Genomic DNA, 17,764 nt, shown 5'->3' on the forward strand with positions numbered 1-17,764 from the left:
CTGACCATGAACACACTTAAGAATAGATAGAATTCAGTAAAACTAAACATCAATCAGACTCTGTGGTTATACTGATTTTCCCTGTGCATCTGTCTTGTTTTACTAAGTGAAACATAAGACTTAAAAAAGCCACCCTTAACCTGGTGGTATTAGCATGACTGTGCAGACACAGTCCAAGCCTTGGCAGTCTGTAAAAAGCAACAAACACGCTAATTACACACGTATTCCTTAAAACTATTTCCCATGAAGGAATCCATTAGAGAACTAGAGTCACGGGATTGTGGTTGTGATTTCAGTCTTTCTTGTGTGTTACTGTTCATGTGTGAGCAGTGAGCTGTGTGTGATGGCCTGTACAGCACAGGTCAAACATTTAAACTAGATGTAACCACAGCATCTGGTTTAAATAAACCTGAGCCAAGTTCTCTGTGGTTTAGGGAAGGATGGTACCAATTGTCAGCTGACTTTGGACAGAGGTCAGCGTTCTGTGAACTACCAACATAACCACCATTTAAAGGTTCAATTTTAAACGTGTCGCTGGGAAATAGATTGAGGCTTTTATGCATATGAAGAAGGTATGTCTGTAAAATAAATTAAATGCTGTACCACAAAAACTAAACAGAGGAATACTTTGTCTTTATTAGCACTGCCCACTAAAAGCCAAGACACTTTGCTGTGTCAAGCTAGAGATTTAGAAAAACGCTTGCACGTGCTCTCACGAACACAGCTGGATTTTACATCAGCTTCCACCATCATTACCCAAACTGTGAAAAACAAATCCCAGACGCTACGTGTGTGTGTGTGTTTAATGAGTGTGAGAGAACTGAACCTCTGTATTTGCTGGGTTTCATTTATCATCAAAAGCTTTATCTACTTGTACTACATATGTTTTGTTTTTGTTTTGTTTTTATTGCTTGAAAAGAGAGAAAAAATTATGACACTGTCCAGTCACGGTTAGATTTTTGAATTTCAGAGGTAATTTAACTATACTAATGTCCATCACTGAGAAAATGATGCCAAACAGAACCAAAATAACCATTTTAGAGACCTCGTCTGAACTGTTTGCACTAAAACGGCTTTAATTTTGTTTTTTACTTTATCTTTGCTACATGAAGCACTTTTTTTAAAAAACATTTTTTATTGAATTTTTAGGAATTACACAGAACTCCAGGTGTAATAGTGTGTGTGATAGTAAAATAAATATATACAATTAAAGTGTAGAAGAAAAAAAAGGAGTAAGAAAAAAAATTATTCTGTCTCTGATTGTGCGGTTTGTACATTTGTTCTGGAGTTTAAAGCCAAAGAAAAAAAAAGTAGTTTTATACAGATACATCTTGTAACCATAAGGAAGTCTCCATATATCAGTGTTGGCAAAAAAATCAATTCTCAAATACAAATTGATTCTAAAATTTAGTTAGATAGTAATTAGCACAGGGATCGATACTTAAATGCTACTTTGGCCTCTTTTCACGGAAAGGACCAGCCGCCACTACACATTTTAAACAGGCACTGCAGTGGGCAGCCCCTGCAGCATCTCCCTACTCTCTAGCAACGCTCTTTGTTTTTTTTAAAAAGCTAAATTTTTAAAATGTTTTTAAATTATTAATCTTGTTTTAAAAAGGAGATTGGTTAAGCCCTGTTTCCACCGATGGGTGTGGGTCAGGATGTTTTTATTTTGTGTTTCCACACATGAAAACTGGAAAGGGTACCCTAATACCCGACCTGACTTAACTACTTTGTTGAAACCCTTTAGCTGGGGTGGGATGGGTCAGGTCAGATATTAGGGTACACTTCCCAGTTTTTGCATGTGGAAATACAAAAAAATGCGCCCCGACCTGCCCAGCACTCACTGGTGGAAACGTGGCTCAGGTCAGGTTATATCTGGGATCACCTGGCTGAGCACCTTTGGGCCTTGTGGACAACTTTAAATTGTAAACAGGAATGGCGAGCACAGAAGAATGTGGAGTTAAAATTGAATCCTGTTTCAACCAAAATGTTGAGATCAAGATCCCTTTCCCAGTTCTGCAGCTCTGATTTTCTCATAAATTTAGATTTTGTGTGTCTCCGTTTGTTAAAAATGAGAGAAATTACACTTTTCCCAGACGGTTGTAACGTAAGAAACACGAAGCAATTTTGATCCATCGACTATACAGAATATAAAGACCTCAGCTTATCCAATCAAACTTGATTGGACAGAATTTTCTATCCGACTTTAAAACAATCTGATCAACAGGATATAACCATTATGTTTAGAATCATTCTGATCATTTTTGTGATGCATGTTCTTTCTGTGCATGCTTGAACCACGTGGGGGCTAGGTATCATAAGTTTCAAGAAAAGCTTAAAAAATATCAGAAGCAAAACAGAACTGGAGTCTGACGAATACGTTTTTGTTGGAAACTCAAAGAGTGAAGGACTTTTGAGCATCTAGACGAAAGACTTGATACAGTGAGTTGTTCATGCAGGTATTTGGTTAAATTAGGGAAGCCGGATTCAGATTACACATTGCACATGTCATTTTGGTTTTTTAGGCAAGCCTGAAACTGTTTTCATTCGTGCTACTGCATGTGCCATCTTCATTTATTCTCCACCAGTAATATCTCCCATTGCTCTAATTCTAAATATGAGTTTTGATAATGGTGTCTATCCACTGGCTTGGAAAATGGCCAAAATTGTACCTTTACCAAAAAGTACCACTGTATCATTCTGCAGTCTCAAAGGCCAATTTCCATCAGGTGCGTGTGCGCCACATTCCATCTGTGCCGAGGCCTCCAGAGCTATTGGCAGCTGTTTTATTCAGTAGTTTGGTTCACAGTGGGTGCGTTTTGGTACTTGTCAGGAGCAAAATTTTCTATTTTTGATGGAGTACACATCCAGAATGCGTTAAGCTCAGCAGTTCAGATAGGGCCAGACAGGGAATCAGACACGGGAGAAGTCCCTAGTTTTATGAAAGGCGAAAATCTCAATGTTTGTTGATGATTTCACTATTTATTCATCACAAAGTACAGTGGAAGAACTTGAAATTGGTTTAATGGAAGAATTGAAATATGTATCTGAATGTGTTACAAATAAGTTAGTCCTAAATGTTGGCAAAACAAAAAGTATTGTTTGTGGAACTAGACACATGCTGTTGAATGAACCCGAATTGAGTATTGTTGTTAAAGATGTAAATGTTGAGCAAGTACAAGAAACCAAACTACTTGGTGCTGAAGTAGAGAACAAACTATCATAGTCGAATAACATCAGCACAGTAGTGTACAGGATGGGTAGAGGTCTGTCAATAGTTAGATGTTGTTCCCACATGTTACCTATTGACATGTCTGCAAATGTTATAAAAACACTTGTCACAGTTAGATTACTGTTCTGAGATTTGGTTGTGCTGCTGCAACACAACACTCCAAAACAGAGCATCTCGATGTGTACTTCTGTGCCCTGTCAGAACTAGTGTGAACTGGATGCATAATGTACTGTCCTAGCTAAAAGTAAAAGAGAGATTTATAGCCTCATTGCTAAATTTGACCAGAAACATTGTCACAACCAAATTCCCAAATGTGCTTCACCAAGAGCTATGCTTTAGTTCTGATAAACACAATTATGAAACTAGACATGCCACGGAGGGCAGATTTAGACTACCCAAAGCGAAAACAAACTGGAAAAAGTACTCTAATGAATAGTACAATGTATAGTGCTTTCTGTGTCTAATTCCCATTCTTGTTAGCTGACTGTAAATTCTAGGTTGCAGTCAGATACACTTAATGGCCTAATGACCGTTGTCAGTATTGGATGAGTTATGGTTATGATAGTAATAAACAACCACAATGAGCCAGGTTATCTCTCTTTCACTGCAGGAATAATAGCAGAAACTAGCTCATATGTACATGTACATATGTGTGTGTGCGCGTGTGTTGTTTTGGATGGGTGGGTGGGGGGGGGTGTTAACAGCTAATGGAGTTCAAAATAAATAAATAAATATAAATCTTTAATCTCACAGAAGCACGACTCCAAATAGTTCAGAAGTCCTTCCTCAGATGTGAAAATTATGTTTTAAATACATCTATGTAGATTTACAGCGAAGCATTTACTGTCACACGGCAGGACTTTCATCTGACACACCTTAAAGACTCAAATTCCATTAACTACTTCCCATTCTGGTACAATTTTCCTAAAACTGTTCATACTCAAAGTAAACAGAGCTGTTCTAAACCCTTATGGTGTTTGATTGTGGTCTTTTTGAAAGCTAATACTCAAAACTTTTCTCCTCAAACAGTCAGAAGTAACTGATACTGAGTAACAGATGTTAGAATGCAAAAATGAATGAATAAAAATTGATGTCTGAATATTTTTTTGCAAACATCCTTGAGGATGACAACATGTTTATACGAGAATCTGATGCAAGACCCAGTCCTAGTCCAGATTTCAACAAAAGCTGTCCTGGTGCTTCAAGCAATCCACAGCAACATCAGTGTGATGGAGTAGATTTAGCTTTGGTTTGGTCTGTGCCAAATTTTGAACCTCAAAAACCTTTTAAAAAAAAAAACAAAAAACAAAACACCAAGAACGCAATTTACACTACTTACACACATATGCAATTCTTTGATGCATCGGCCTTCAACAAGCTCTTTAACACTTGGTTTAGTGTACACATCTGAGGGGCATGAACTTTATCAGCTCAGACTCTTATTGTCTAATGTAGCCTGAGGATGCAAAAAACTGTACGGCCTCAAGTAAGATTCCAATCTAAAGCTAAGACGACTGGCTATGTCAGAAATGTTTGGGAAGAATAAGTGAAAGATCAATGACAGCTATCAGTTAATAGGAAATCTCTCCTCTTTATTTATGTAGATTATTAGGAAAATTCTGACAGCTTACATTAAGAGGATGGAGGCAAGATGACCAGTTTGATATATCACAAATAAACACTTAGTCTGATGTTCTGATCCACAATCCTTACCAACTGGTGGCAGTAATTCATGAAAAGAAAAAAAAAATAAAGAAAAAGAAGAGAAGAAGAAAAAACGAAGTAGAAAGAAGAAAAAAAAGAAGAAGTGAGAAAAGAAGCAGCAGAAGCTGAAGAAGTTGTTTTGTTTGATTTTTGACAAGGGTGGGATGGAAGAATCCTAAACTTCTTGTAGGAGGGAAGTTTGAGAACTAAAGAAAAAACAAGGACTGAACGATCAATAAAAACGCTGTCATTTGCATACAGAGCAGAAAGGAGTCTTCGTTTTCTATCTCAATGTAAGCACGCATTTGTTGAGGCTGCAATTCTAGCCTTAACACCTAGCTTTTGGCAGACTCAGTGTTTATATTTTTAAATGTAATTAATCGTGATTAATCATAGATATCCAGTGATTAATCAGATTAAAAAATTTAATCATACGACAACTCTAAAAATAACAGTAAGTTTTGTCATTACCTTTGTACTCCAAAAGAAATCAGCTAACATATTGGAAAATGTAGATAAGGACTTTTCAAATATCACATTTCAGAAGTGTATGTAGACCCATCAGATCTGATTATTACAATAATCTGATTATTACAATAATCTGATTAATATGAGTATTTAATATGAGTATTTTACACAAGGTTTTTTGATGAGTTGTCTCAATGTTTTCATTTTTGTTGTGATGTTGCTGTCACTTTGTTACCATATTATTAGTAGATCTTGCATCAGTGGATTCATAGGAATCATAAGTTGTATAATAAAGCAGCTTTTAAGGGGTTAACTTGTTTTTCCGCCCTTAGAGGGTTTTAGCCAAACCTATGAAAACACAAGACTTCACAGTTGCAGGTTTTCTATTTTTGTACGCTGTTAACAATTAAATCACAGATTAATTCTTAAACATATTACTGTAGTCGCAACTCAAGATGCAAATTAAAGACAAAAATAGTCAACATTTTTAAATACCTCCAAACTTAATCAACAGCTCAGATTATATTATCGGAAGTGAAGCCAGTATCCAGGGCAAGGAGGAACACCACCACTTTCCCTGATACTGGATTGCAGCGGTCGGAGCATAATTCCTCCAGAATGAAGAAGCACATCTTAATTTTAAATGGGAGCAAGCATCCAAATATGGAACTATATGGCTTACCAAGCTGTCAGAAATGAACATCAATCCTATGCGCTAATGTTGCTGGAATCCCAATTATGGCAGCTTGTTGTTTTATGCGTGCTAGGGCAGATTAAACTTCAAAGATGGGTTTGGATTTTCTTCAAGTCTATTAATACTCACATGCCGCACATGCACAGTATCCAGACGGAGTGTTCAGAGATGCACTAATGATTCCTCCTCTCTATACTGACTGGGAGGAGATCATTTTATAACTATGTTATAAGAAATGAGAGGCACTTGTTTCACAAGCTGTTTGACTCAGACGGAGCCCGAGAACATATTAAAGCTCATTTTTAAAATAGCTGAAATGTTGAAAGGCTTCAAAGCTGCTGTGTTGAATACGTCAATTATACAAACTCAGATTGTGCAGCGACATGGATCCGTTGGCCAAAATGGAAATGCCTTATACAGAAAGCTGTAATTGGTCATTGCACAGGAAATCACTTCAGAACTATTTATCCCGCCAACAGAAGGTGTCGCTAAAGAGAAAACGACACCGTCACAGTGAAAAAATATCCCAACATGAAGACGTACAGGAACCACATTATGTATTTGGTGGATTTAGTGGATTGACCAGTTTGTTATCAAATCAGTAGCTGTTTGTCAGATTTGGACTAAGAGTTAACTTTTAGAAAATCAGCATCCAAACAAAGCAAGGCTCTTTACTGTTACCTTTCTGCACGTCTCTCTGTTTGCATTATATACCTATAATCCTTTAGTCTGCAGAGTAAAACTGACTCCTGCAACAAGTGACAAAAAAACAGAAAGTGCAAGTTTAACTGAAAGGATACCAAAGCACCTGATGTGCCAAGAGCCGTGATGCTAAATATGGCACGCAGCACTGCTCTCAGGTCAGGACAGGCCATTACAAACTATTCATTTAATATGAACACACTGGAAATAATCTGTTCAAAACTGGTTAATGGCAGTAATAACTCCAGAAGATACCTTTAAACGAGCTCAAAAACATATTTCTCTCCAAGAAACAAGGACGGTGCATTTGGTTTTTAAGAATTTAATGTTTTGAGTGAGTGTTGGTTCTGACTGAGAACCTGTGGAAACGATGCATGTCCACTAAGTTGAGCAGCAATAAAGCACATGCTGCTACATTCTTCACTCTAAGGAAAAACGGGCCATTAAGTTCAAAATAAGCAACATCGTCCATTGCAGACAACCAAAATGAATGGAGACTAACTTTGTTAGCTAAATGCTCAATGAGCAAATAAATGAAAGTGAAAGTCACAAAATTCTATTTTCTGCTCATGAGAAAAAGCACTATTAAATTTCCTACTATGAATACCCAGGACAACTTGACACTGACATAACCTCTGTATTAATGCTGGCTCCAGTGTCAGCTGCTAGTACACTCATGGAAAGATATTAAATTCCAATAAACTCACTTTCACCTACAGTAAAGAGTTTTTTGTGTGATTACTTTCCCCTTCTCTCGCTCTCTCTTCCTCAAACCACAATCTTCAGCTTATTTTCCTGGCGTGTCTGAAAAGCAAAGAAACAGTAGACTGGCAGAGCTATAGATGAAGCAATGGTGGGGGCTTTTTTTAAATGAGTCTGCATGGATCAAAGGGCTGGGGAAGGCAGCACACAAAGACTTGTGTTCAGAGTCCAGAGGAACTGGCTGGTAAACGCAAAGTTCCTACTTAGAGCAGGTTTCCAGTGAAAAAGGGAAAAAAAAAAAAAAAACTGATGTAATATTGAAAAAGAGGATTGTTCACCCCTTCCGCCTTGGTGCCAGGCACTTCTAAGACCCTGCTGTTCTCATATGAACCTCACCAACCTGCGGCTTTTTAACTCTACATCTGATTCGTCTAAGAAGAGCAATTACACAACAGGAAGAGAGCGAGGGATTAGAAAGGAGGGCAGAGGAAAGGAAGAATAAAAAGACAGATGATGGCAGGGCCTGGACCCCACCAGAGTAGGGGTGAGAGATGAAGCTAAAGACAGACTTTGTTAATAATAGAGGCATTAGAGGAGTGTGAGCCAGTGGGTGCTTATTTAGTTATGTAAGGAGCAAAGCCAAGTTGGGCTCGGCCGGGTACTCCATCTACATGCTTGTTTGGAGAAATCCTCGGTATTTCCACTGTCAGGACGAACATGTGTTCAGCACATGGCCAACCGAAACATAAGAGCCCCTCCCCTCCTTCCTCTCCTCCATAAACTGGGTCATAGGCACAGTCCCACCATGTGTCAGATGATATGCTTGCCTTTGGTTTCACATTCCTTCTCTGAAGAGACCCTCAAAGGTCTGTGCATGCAGCCACGCACACAAACACACAGCATGCTCACCGGGGGGCTTCTCTGAACTACCCGATACATTAACCAACTTCTGTCAACACAAAGTCTAAATGGAGACCGCAGCAGCACAGCCTCGCTCAGACGTGGAAGATGCAAATCATATTCAGAGTGACTGGAGAATGCCAAAGATCTGCCTGGCAACTGTCTCCCACCAGCACAAGACCATAAAGACTAAAACAAGTTTCAGATCCAACATTATAAAACCAGGAAGACACAAATATTTTCCAAATTTCTAAATCAAGGCCACACAAACCTGGAAAATGAGCATAGTGTAATATTGTGATAATGATGTGACTTGTGATACATAAACACACACTTGGGGATGTGGTACTAATCTGCACTTGGGCATGCTAGTTAGCTGCAGAACATGCATAACTGTGCATCTTCCTCTAAGTGAAATGCAGCCTATTTGTCCTTGTCATGTCCTCAAGTTAAAATATCCTCATATATTTTAGATTTTTCACGCAGCTTTAATTTTTTTTTGCAACAGACAAATGAATATTTTACACCTCTGAGTCTGAAAACCTCCAATAGTGTTTTCCCTTGCACTTTTTCTTGATCTTATTGGAAAGTGTACTAAGGTAAATAGAGGAATGTAAAAAGACATTTGTAAGGACAAGCTGCACAAAGAATCCAGCCTCATGCTTAAAGGGCAGAACATACCATTGTGTAGTGCTCCCTGTTTTAGCTTTCAACTGCCACAAGGGGGCAGTGCTCAAAATATGGACCAGGTGAACAACAGGTGCCTCTTGGTTGTTGGTTTTTACTCTGATACAGAAAGAGCTCATTAGTGATAAGTATGTAGCGCAGCCAGAAAACATTACAGTCTTGTGTGTTCAGGAGGGGCCATTTCTGGTGCTTTAGCCTGTTTGTTGGAAAATCGCTTGCTGTCAGCTGGAACTTGGATCGAGTTAACTTTCAACCATGTCTTCAATCAATAAACCCATCGGCTATATGTCGTTAGCTTTCTGAAGGACTGCACGCCTGTTCATTTATGATGAAAAATTACACAGAATTCTTCAGTTATATTCCAATTTATATTTATTAACTTGTGATTAAAATTTAAAAAATAAAAGATATTTTTGTTGCTGAAAAAAATAAATAAATAAAAAGAGCGAAGTTCTCTGTTTGTGTATGTATGCAATGGCCTTTAGTCCAACAGCACTGATGTCTGTTTGGTGCTGGCTCCATGTAACAAGTGTTTATTGTGAAGAACTAAACCTTTAAGTCTGTGCATGTAACTGAGTGTGGCCCTGAAGTGACACGCATGTGCGGAGCATAACACATCATGTACAGACAATGCAGCCAAGTTCTTCTGTAGAGTCCCACACAAGTCTAATTTTACCAACCAGCACCCACCCGAACCCGTAAGGATGATTACCAAACCTGATCCGTGGATATCTTCCAGTAAAATCTGGACCAAGCAATGTGTACACACTGTTACTGTAAATACACCCCGTCCCTCCCTTCATTGCATTACTTTTCTTAATTTGCTCATATATATATATAAAGTGATGGTGTTGTTTTGTCCTTGTTTTCATTTACAATAAAAAAAAAAAAGGAAAAGACAAAAACACGGTAAATATTGTGAAACAGCAAAACTGTGACGTGACTTCTGTGACATCAAAATCGGATTAAATGCAGCATGACTCTTCAGACTGAAGCTTGCTTCGTCACAGATCGGATACGTATCCAATCTAGGACCACATATGGAAGTGGCCTGGGTCAGATTTAATAAAAATAAAAAAAAAAGGATTTGTGCCGTTCAGACTATTATTAAAAAATCTGATATGTGTCACATATGGGCAAAAAAAAATCTGAATTGAGCTGAAGTGTGAACGCAGCTGTAATTACATTAAAGGGAACCCCTTTTTGACATCTGCATCATGTGTATGGTGAAATCCCAGGATAACAATAGCAAATAAGCCATTCTGCTGGTTCCAGTGGGCAGAAGCAGGATAAGGTCACATGGTAACATTCAACCATCTCAAACAAAAATATAACTTGCCTTATGCAGATCTTTGGAAATATTTCCAGCTTAGACACTGACTCTTTTCTGTACTAAAATCTGGTCCATACCCAAATACTGAAATACAAAAGTTAACACTCCAGCAACCTATGCATAAAAAAAAATTACAAATAATATTTTTTATAACCTCTTCAGGAAGGCTAACACATTCAAATTGGCATGAGAAAGATATTTGAGAAACCACTGCAGAACAGCAATGGAACAAAGTTATATCTGCGTGGGACATTTCTGCAAGAGAAACTCAGACACAGTTGATTAATTATAGGATAATTAGTGTTACTGGACACCAAGCAGAATGGCTCATCTAAAACTGAGGAACAATGATCTCTGCTGGCGTTGCCATTAAGGAACAATGCTACACATTTTGTACGAGTGTGATATGGTTAAAGGCCTGTGGGAGAAAACTATTGTAAATTAACTTTAATAATTCCTTAACCGAGAACCCAGTCATTCATTTGCTAGGAGTGATACCTAAAAACCCTCAGCTACAGAGCGGATTAAGGTGCCGACTGGCCATGCTGGCCCATTGTGAGACAACAGAAAACAATCAGTTCATTAAATGAGAAGAGCAGAAAAACAGCACTTTCTGTCTAATTTAAAGGGTTAAATCAATATATTTTTCCCCTTTAAGCCATTATAGAGTCGTTATCCAGATCTACTTGATCTCATCAATATTCTGGTAGTAATTTGGGAAATTATTCCATATTTAGATAGACGTTAGGCCACAAAGAGTCAGATTATAATAAGTTTGATTTTATCATTTTGTCAAAATAGGGTCACTTCTTTGCTCACAAGGTTTACCAACAAACAGGCAAAAGGACATACATGAACAGAAGGAATACATACACCTGTGCAATGAAGAAACCTGCTGAGCACATAGACTTAAACATAACAGATTGTTGCAGGAACATTTTTAGAGTTTTCGTCTGTCATTCAGACTTTATCCAGGCTGTCACATTCTTCATATTTTTTTAGCTCTTTATTAAAACAATCTGAGGAGAACTGTTATTGCTGACCTTCCAATGGGCTGATCCTGGGCCCACACAGGCACACTAACACATCCATGAAGGCTCCTCTGGTCACCACACAGCTGTTCTGTCTGAAATGAGAGAAACATGCATTTGTCTTTGAGCTGATACTGAAAACTGATGAGAATCAGTTAAACCTCAGAGGGAGATAAAATAAGCCTTTTAATGTGCTGGGGAAACAGACTTGAATTCTTCATAATGAAGGGATCTGTTTTATTAAAGAAAAGGCTGCTACAATGTTGCTTACCCACTTTTTGATTTGGACAGATAAGACTGCAGCCTGCAGCCACTGGTCATCTGGTTTCCATTAAGATCAACAGATGAGGATTTTCTTCAGTTTGCTACTGAATCAGGTCACTTCAACTTGCAACTCCATGAATTTAATGGCTGCGAGGCTCTTGAGGAACATGGTCTCTGCAGCGTAAACAGTGTTTAACTTCGGGCCCAATCCAATTCCCTGAGAAGTTGTGATGCCTTCATTCTCTGTACCGCTTTGTCCATTAAGGGTCACAGGGAAGCACTAGCCTAACCCAGCATTTAACAGGTGAGAGGCAGGTACACCCTGGAGGTCACCGGTCCATCCCAAGGCCAACAGAGCGACAAAAAACTATTCACGCTCACACTCACTACTAGGGAGAATTCAGAGTGACTAATTAACCTAACACGCATGTCTTTGGATGGTGGGAGGAAGCCAGAAAACTTGGAGAGAACCCACGCATACACGGGGAGAACATGCAAACTCCACACAGAAAGGCCACCTCCCTCCAGGTTCGAACCTCCCCCCAGTCGGGACTTCAACCAGAGACCTTCTTGCTGAGAGGCTGTGGTGCTAACCACCACACCTCTTTTGGCATAATATTCTTCAATATTGCACAATACGGTTCCGGTGTCTGACAGGTCTGAGCTCCTATTCTTCAGATCCAGGCTGCTGTACCTCGGACTTTGTATTGCTGAAATAAGCAAAAGTCTTCCCTGAAAAATCTCACTTTTCTAACGTCAGAACTTGTATTTCTTCAAATCATGTATATTATTTAGCATTAATGTTGTCTTTACAGATGTGAAAGTTGATTATAGAGACTCAATAGGACTACAGGAGAGTTTTTCTATTTAGCCTCAGTCGATCTTCAATGCACCTGACAGCATAGGTCACATGGTTTTTAATAAGTAGTAATTTCTACACCAAGTTCTCTCTTATTCTACTGACTTATATTCAATATTTTAATATAATCTTTTAGTAAATACTAGTAAGTCAAAGTAAGTAAGTAAAAATGAAGAACTGAAGGTCTTCTTATACATTCTGCTAGTCTAAGAAGTCTGATTTGGTGGTTTCATTTTCATGATGATGTTGGCTTTCCAGCATTAATCAAATCAAACTTTATTTATAAAGCACTTTTCATGCATAAGAGCAGCACAAAGTCTTCGTGAAGACAGAAGACTACCGTCGAAACATGTCAGGTAGGCTTATGATAAAACTGAGTGTCTGATAACATAAGAACTAAATCAGCTAATAATAGTCTCTCCAGCCCTGAGGCCCTCAGTCAGGCTGTTCCATAGACGAAGATCGTCGAAGTTTTAGTTCTTACTTTAGGAACAATAACAGGGTAGGGAAGGGTTCCTAATTTAAAAGCAGGTCCAATAAAAAAGAAGGCCCAAAACCATTAAGACTTTTATAAACAAGTAAAAGAAGTTTAAAATCAATCCTACAAGGCACGGGGAGCCACCGGGTGTAGTTTTACTATAACTGCTTGCCTTGATTCTGTGTCCATCTTGACTCTGATGAAGACTGATGTTTGCAACATTAAAAGCTGCAAAATGAGCCAGTGGATTCCAGTTCTCCTTAAAAGCCTGTATATACTCCACAAAAACAGAAATTTGTTCTTTCCAGGAGTGTGGAAGATGTTATTTTTTTCTCTCTCAGCCCTGGTTTAGGAGTCCTCGCAGCTTCTTCGTGGCACATCATCTGAGCAGAACTTTTTCTCGTGTGGTGTGCAAGAACTATTTTGTCAGAAATTATTAGTGGGCTTGGTTAATGTGGAAAATCATGAAGCAGAAGGTTGAAATTTCTGCTTTTCCACTGATACAAAAGGTTCAACAATGGGATAGTTTTGAGTAACAGCTGATTGAGGTGGTGAGGTAGGACAAAAATCTATACAATACATCATGTAAGGCATTTAAACATATGGACACCGCTTCAGGAAAACCTGGCAACACGCTGTGGACGAGATTTCTCAAGAACTATGAGATGTCCTGGCCATCGTTTACTGTGTTCTTGCCACTTTGAGAAACCAAGTTTCCCTGATCTTGAGGAATATGTACAGTCTTTAATTCTTAGGAATTTTACTGAAAGTCACCTGATTCTGAGATTCCTGTTTTTACACTGTACTTCAACTCGTTTTTTTACATTTCTAAATCAACAGCTACACCTATTTTCCTGACAAAACAAATAACTTGAAGGGTATCTCAAGACTAGTATTTTAAACAAATAATAATTTTGATGATGTGCTTTTGAACTAGTCTGTCATATATAAACCGCTGTGTGGTTCTAAGAAAAGCCGTTGATGTTGTTTTAGCCTAAATCTTGGCCATCACTTTGACAAATGAATACTTTAGGGATTTAATCATGTTTCAGTCTCATGTTGAGATTATTCTTAAGATGAAAACTTCTAACATCAATATAACAAAAAAAAGCCCTAAAATAGAGAAACTGATGTTGATAGTTTTAATCTGACTACTCGTCCTTTCAGTGTTGTTTGTTATTCAGCTCATGTGGCCATAATTGGATGATACACAAGAGTCATGAAAGTTTAATGACACAAACAAGAAGTTACTGTTATCACTGGGTCAACAGACTGCAGGATAAGATGCTGAAAGGGATGATGATGTGTGATTTTATTTGTAGTTCATCCTCAGGCCAAAGATGTGCGAACATCTCATGAGATGCCCCTAGCTGATCCAGAATTCGAGTAACTTTGTTTACACACAAACACACACTTAAAAACAGGAACATGTATTCATTTAATGTAATCATATCTGATTACTGACTCACTACGGTTATTAAATAACATGGTCACTATGTACAACTGTTAAGGTTTTAGTATTTGCCAAAATTGAAGGAAATGTGTTTTATCTGTTTTGGTGTGTGTGTGTGCGTGCGTGTGTGGGCATGGCAGGGTGTGTGTTCGACTGAAAATATGACCAGAGGACAGTGAGAGCCTGAAAGTGTGTGTGAGAAAAAGAAAGAACAAGAAAGACAGTGTGTCAGCTTGACGTCATGTTTTCATCACTCGAATATTAAAAACACACACACGCTTGTGTCAATCCTCTACACACACACATATACACATACATACGTACATATACACACAACATGTGACAGATGGTGGTGGAGATGGCAGGGGGAGTGAGGAGACTGTTGGATGCTTGGTGTATGTGTGTGTCTGCTTTACAAACAAGGCTGGAAGAAGCTGAATCACTGAATGGGAATCCAAACAACACACAGTTCCAGGCCAAAGCCACAGTTATCTGTAGCCGGCCCTGTGAGCGCTGGTGGTCTCCATTACAGCGCCGACACCCTCTAAGGTCCACCCCCCCCCCCAAAAAAAACCTTCCAAAATGACACAACAGAGAAATGGTGTAGGGCCAAAACACAACACTGACTCAAATCAGACGAACAATGCATTCCGTCCTTTTTGGAAAGCGGCCGCTTCAAATTAGTGGTGTTCTGGACAAGTTGGTAGGTTTCCCTTTTTCCAAAAACAGAGATCCTCTGACCTGTGATGTCCTTAGATCCGGGCGATGGGCTCTGTGGTGCTGCGTGATCAAACGGGCAGACAGCGGGCGCGCTCTGGTGAGCAAGAATTCACCTCGTCATCTTAATAAAGGCTCATCAGTGTAACCAAGCGCAGCTAGCGGGGCTAGCGTTGCTAACCCAGTGACCCTGTGTTATCTGCTGCAAGCCTGAACGTGGAGTGGGGGGGGAGTAGAGACCTGGACCTGACCTCAGCCAGTCAGGATAGGAGGGGGATGGGGTAAACTGTGCCCCAACTTGAGACCTGGATCTTTATGAGGGGGTGGGGGGGTCAGCAGGCAGTCTCTTTGAAATAGAAGCCTGAGCAGGACATGAAGCGGACACAGCCAGTGAGGGGATGCACGGTGAGACAAGGAGCTATTCTTCTACTGAGGGGAGCCGGAGGAGAGGAATGGATGCTTATCTGTGTGTGCTTTTTTACGTGTGTGAGTGTGTGTGTGTAGGATTACCGAGAAGAGAGCCACATGCGCTGACGGAGGGCTTCACCAATGCCACTTCCTGCTGGCAGGGGTCTGTGTGAGTCAGTCTGGAAGGAGCGCAGGAGAAACAGCACCTGTAGACACACAAACAAACGCTAGCTCAAATTCATACACAGCAGACTTTTATTTATTACATTTATAAACAAGTCAGGGTCAAAGATTCAAACAGCAGAAACTGGATCATAAAGTTTAAACTGTGGGCGCATTAACAGTCCGGCTGTAACTGTGTCTGTAGGCCTTTGTGAGCGCTGCCAAGATGTCCCTTCACTCTATGAACATCTCACACTTGAAGTACTGTCTGACGAGTTGCGCCTGTTACAAAACACTCAACCCCACAGGAGGATTCTACAAAAAAAAAAAAACATTTTAAAAAAAGTATTTAAAAAAACAAAACTGTCTTTTCATGATTTCAACATCCTGGCAAAACTGAACTTTCTGAACATGATTAACTTGAAAGCAATCTGTTTAATATGTGAGGTACTGGAGGGTCTCGTACCTCCTTCAGAGATGAAATTTGTTAAACATCATTAATTCAAACAACCCAGAAAAAAAAACAAAAACGTAAGCCTCTGCTAAAGCAGACGAAGCAATACCACGCAGGCGTACCATGATCACTAGACGGTCTAGTCCAGCCATCACCAACCCCAGACCTCTTGGGCCACTGTCATGCAGGTTTTAGATGCTTCACCACTGCAGTACACTTGGTTTAAATTTACGGGTCATTAAGAAGATTGGAGAGTTGTTTTATTTGAGTGAAGTATGTCGCAGCAAGGATACATCGAAAAACCTGCAGGACAACGGCCCAAGATGTCTTTTCTATTCAGAAGAATTCAGAAGTAAAGGTGGATTTAAGGCGGATTTACCCTCAGGGTGTGCCAGTTCAGCCTGTTTTGATTCTCAACTTAGTGATGTTCAGTCAGGAGGCCACAGAGGAGACCCTCCCCCAAAAGACCTGCAGGGTTTCTCAGGCTGGTTATTTAACAGTCATTTGAAAAAGGAGGAATAGATAGGCTGTTTATGAAGCTAAATCCTTATGTTTTCCTACCCTTAATCAAACAAACAACAAACAATGGAAGACATTAAAAAAAGAAAGAAAAACAGCAGGAACTTAGAGGTTGAGCTCCTATTTCCTCCAGTCAGATCTTCCACAATCTGTGGTTCCTGTTTACAGGCGAGCACTCAAGAATGACTTTTTCCATGTTGTTGTTTACTATTTGTGCAGCTGGTGCGCCACTTACCACAACAAAACAGTAAATGCCAACATGCAGCAGTGGAAAAGTTCCCTGAGAGTCAGAAAGCAACACAATGGTGTAAATGGACTCTTGAACAGTCCTGAATCAGTTCTGGCAGAGATGCCATTCAGACCAAAGAACAAAAAGATTTATTAAAATTATTTAAAGGAGTAACCTGAAAGGTTTTCCTTACAGCTACTTTTAACTAAAGTTTTAATTTTATTTCTAGTATTTCTACTGAAATGAAATGAAACGCATCAAGATCCACTTGGATCAGAATCACCTCAGTTATTGAGTTTTTGCAAGTTGAAAAAGGTCAAGGAAAACAACCACTGAGAGAAAAGCCTTCGTTTAACCCTCACTGGACTTATTTTATCTACCAGGGTCTGTTTTGGAGGAATGTCAACCCATATTGGCAAATCAAACTTAGATGTGATAGAATAAAAGACAGTATTCTGCAGGAATTCATAGCTGAGAGTTATTTTGTAAATATAGCCAGTGAGATGAGTGTTTTGAATTTATGCAGCAGTCTCTCAAGCGAGGACAGGTAGTATATCCTCCCTTTTGGAGTATTTACTTTTCCACTAAAGATCTGGCCTGACATCAGAGTGTAATTCAACCAGATAACATGCTACCTGCTCCAGAGGCCCATCCTGCCTGGGAAGTGCACAGGAAAAGAAAACCACCTGTGCTTGAAAAGAAACGGTCAAACTGGCCTTCACGTTGTGGCCAATGTGACAGAGAGAGCCTGAGCCAGTCTGCAGC

General features: G+C 39.4%; 1 protein-coding gene across 1 annotated transcript in view; it reads right to left on the reverse strand.

The window, feature by feature from the left end:
• thada (THADA armadillo repeat containing) overlaps positions 1-17,764 on the reverse strand; it is a 131,950-nt gene that overhangs the window by 31,939 nt on the left and 82,247 nt on the right. Inside the window, exons 30-31 of the mRNA XM_042009678.1 lie at positions 15,738-15,841; positions 11,469-11,551 (exon numbers count right to left, since the gene is read on the reverse strand). Coding sequence (XP_041865612.1) covers positions 11,469-11,551; positions 15,738-15,841 — 187 coding nt within the window. The remainder of the gene's footprint in view (positions 1-11,468; positions 11,552-15,737; positions 15,842-17,764) is intronic.

Source organism: Melanotaenia boesemani, chromosome 16 (genome assembly GCF_017639745.1).
Source record: "Melanotaenia boesemani isolate fMelBoe1 chromosome 16, fMelBoe1.pri, whole genome shotgun sequence".
Lineage (NCBI taxonomy): Eukaryota > Metazoa > Chordata > Actinopteri > Atheriniformes > Melanotaeniidae > Melanotaenia > Melanotaenia boesemani.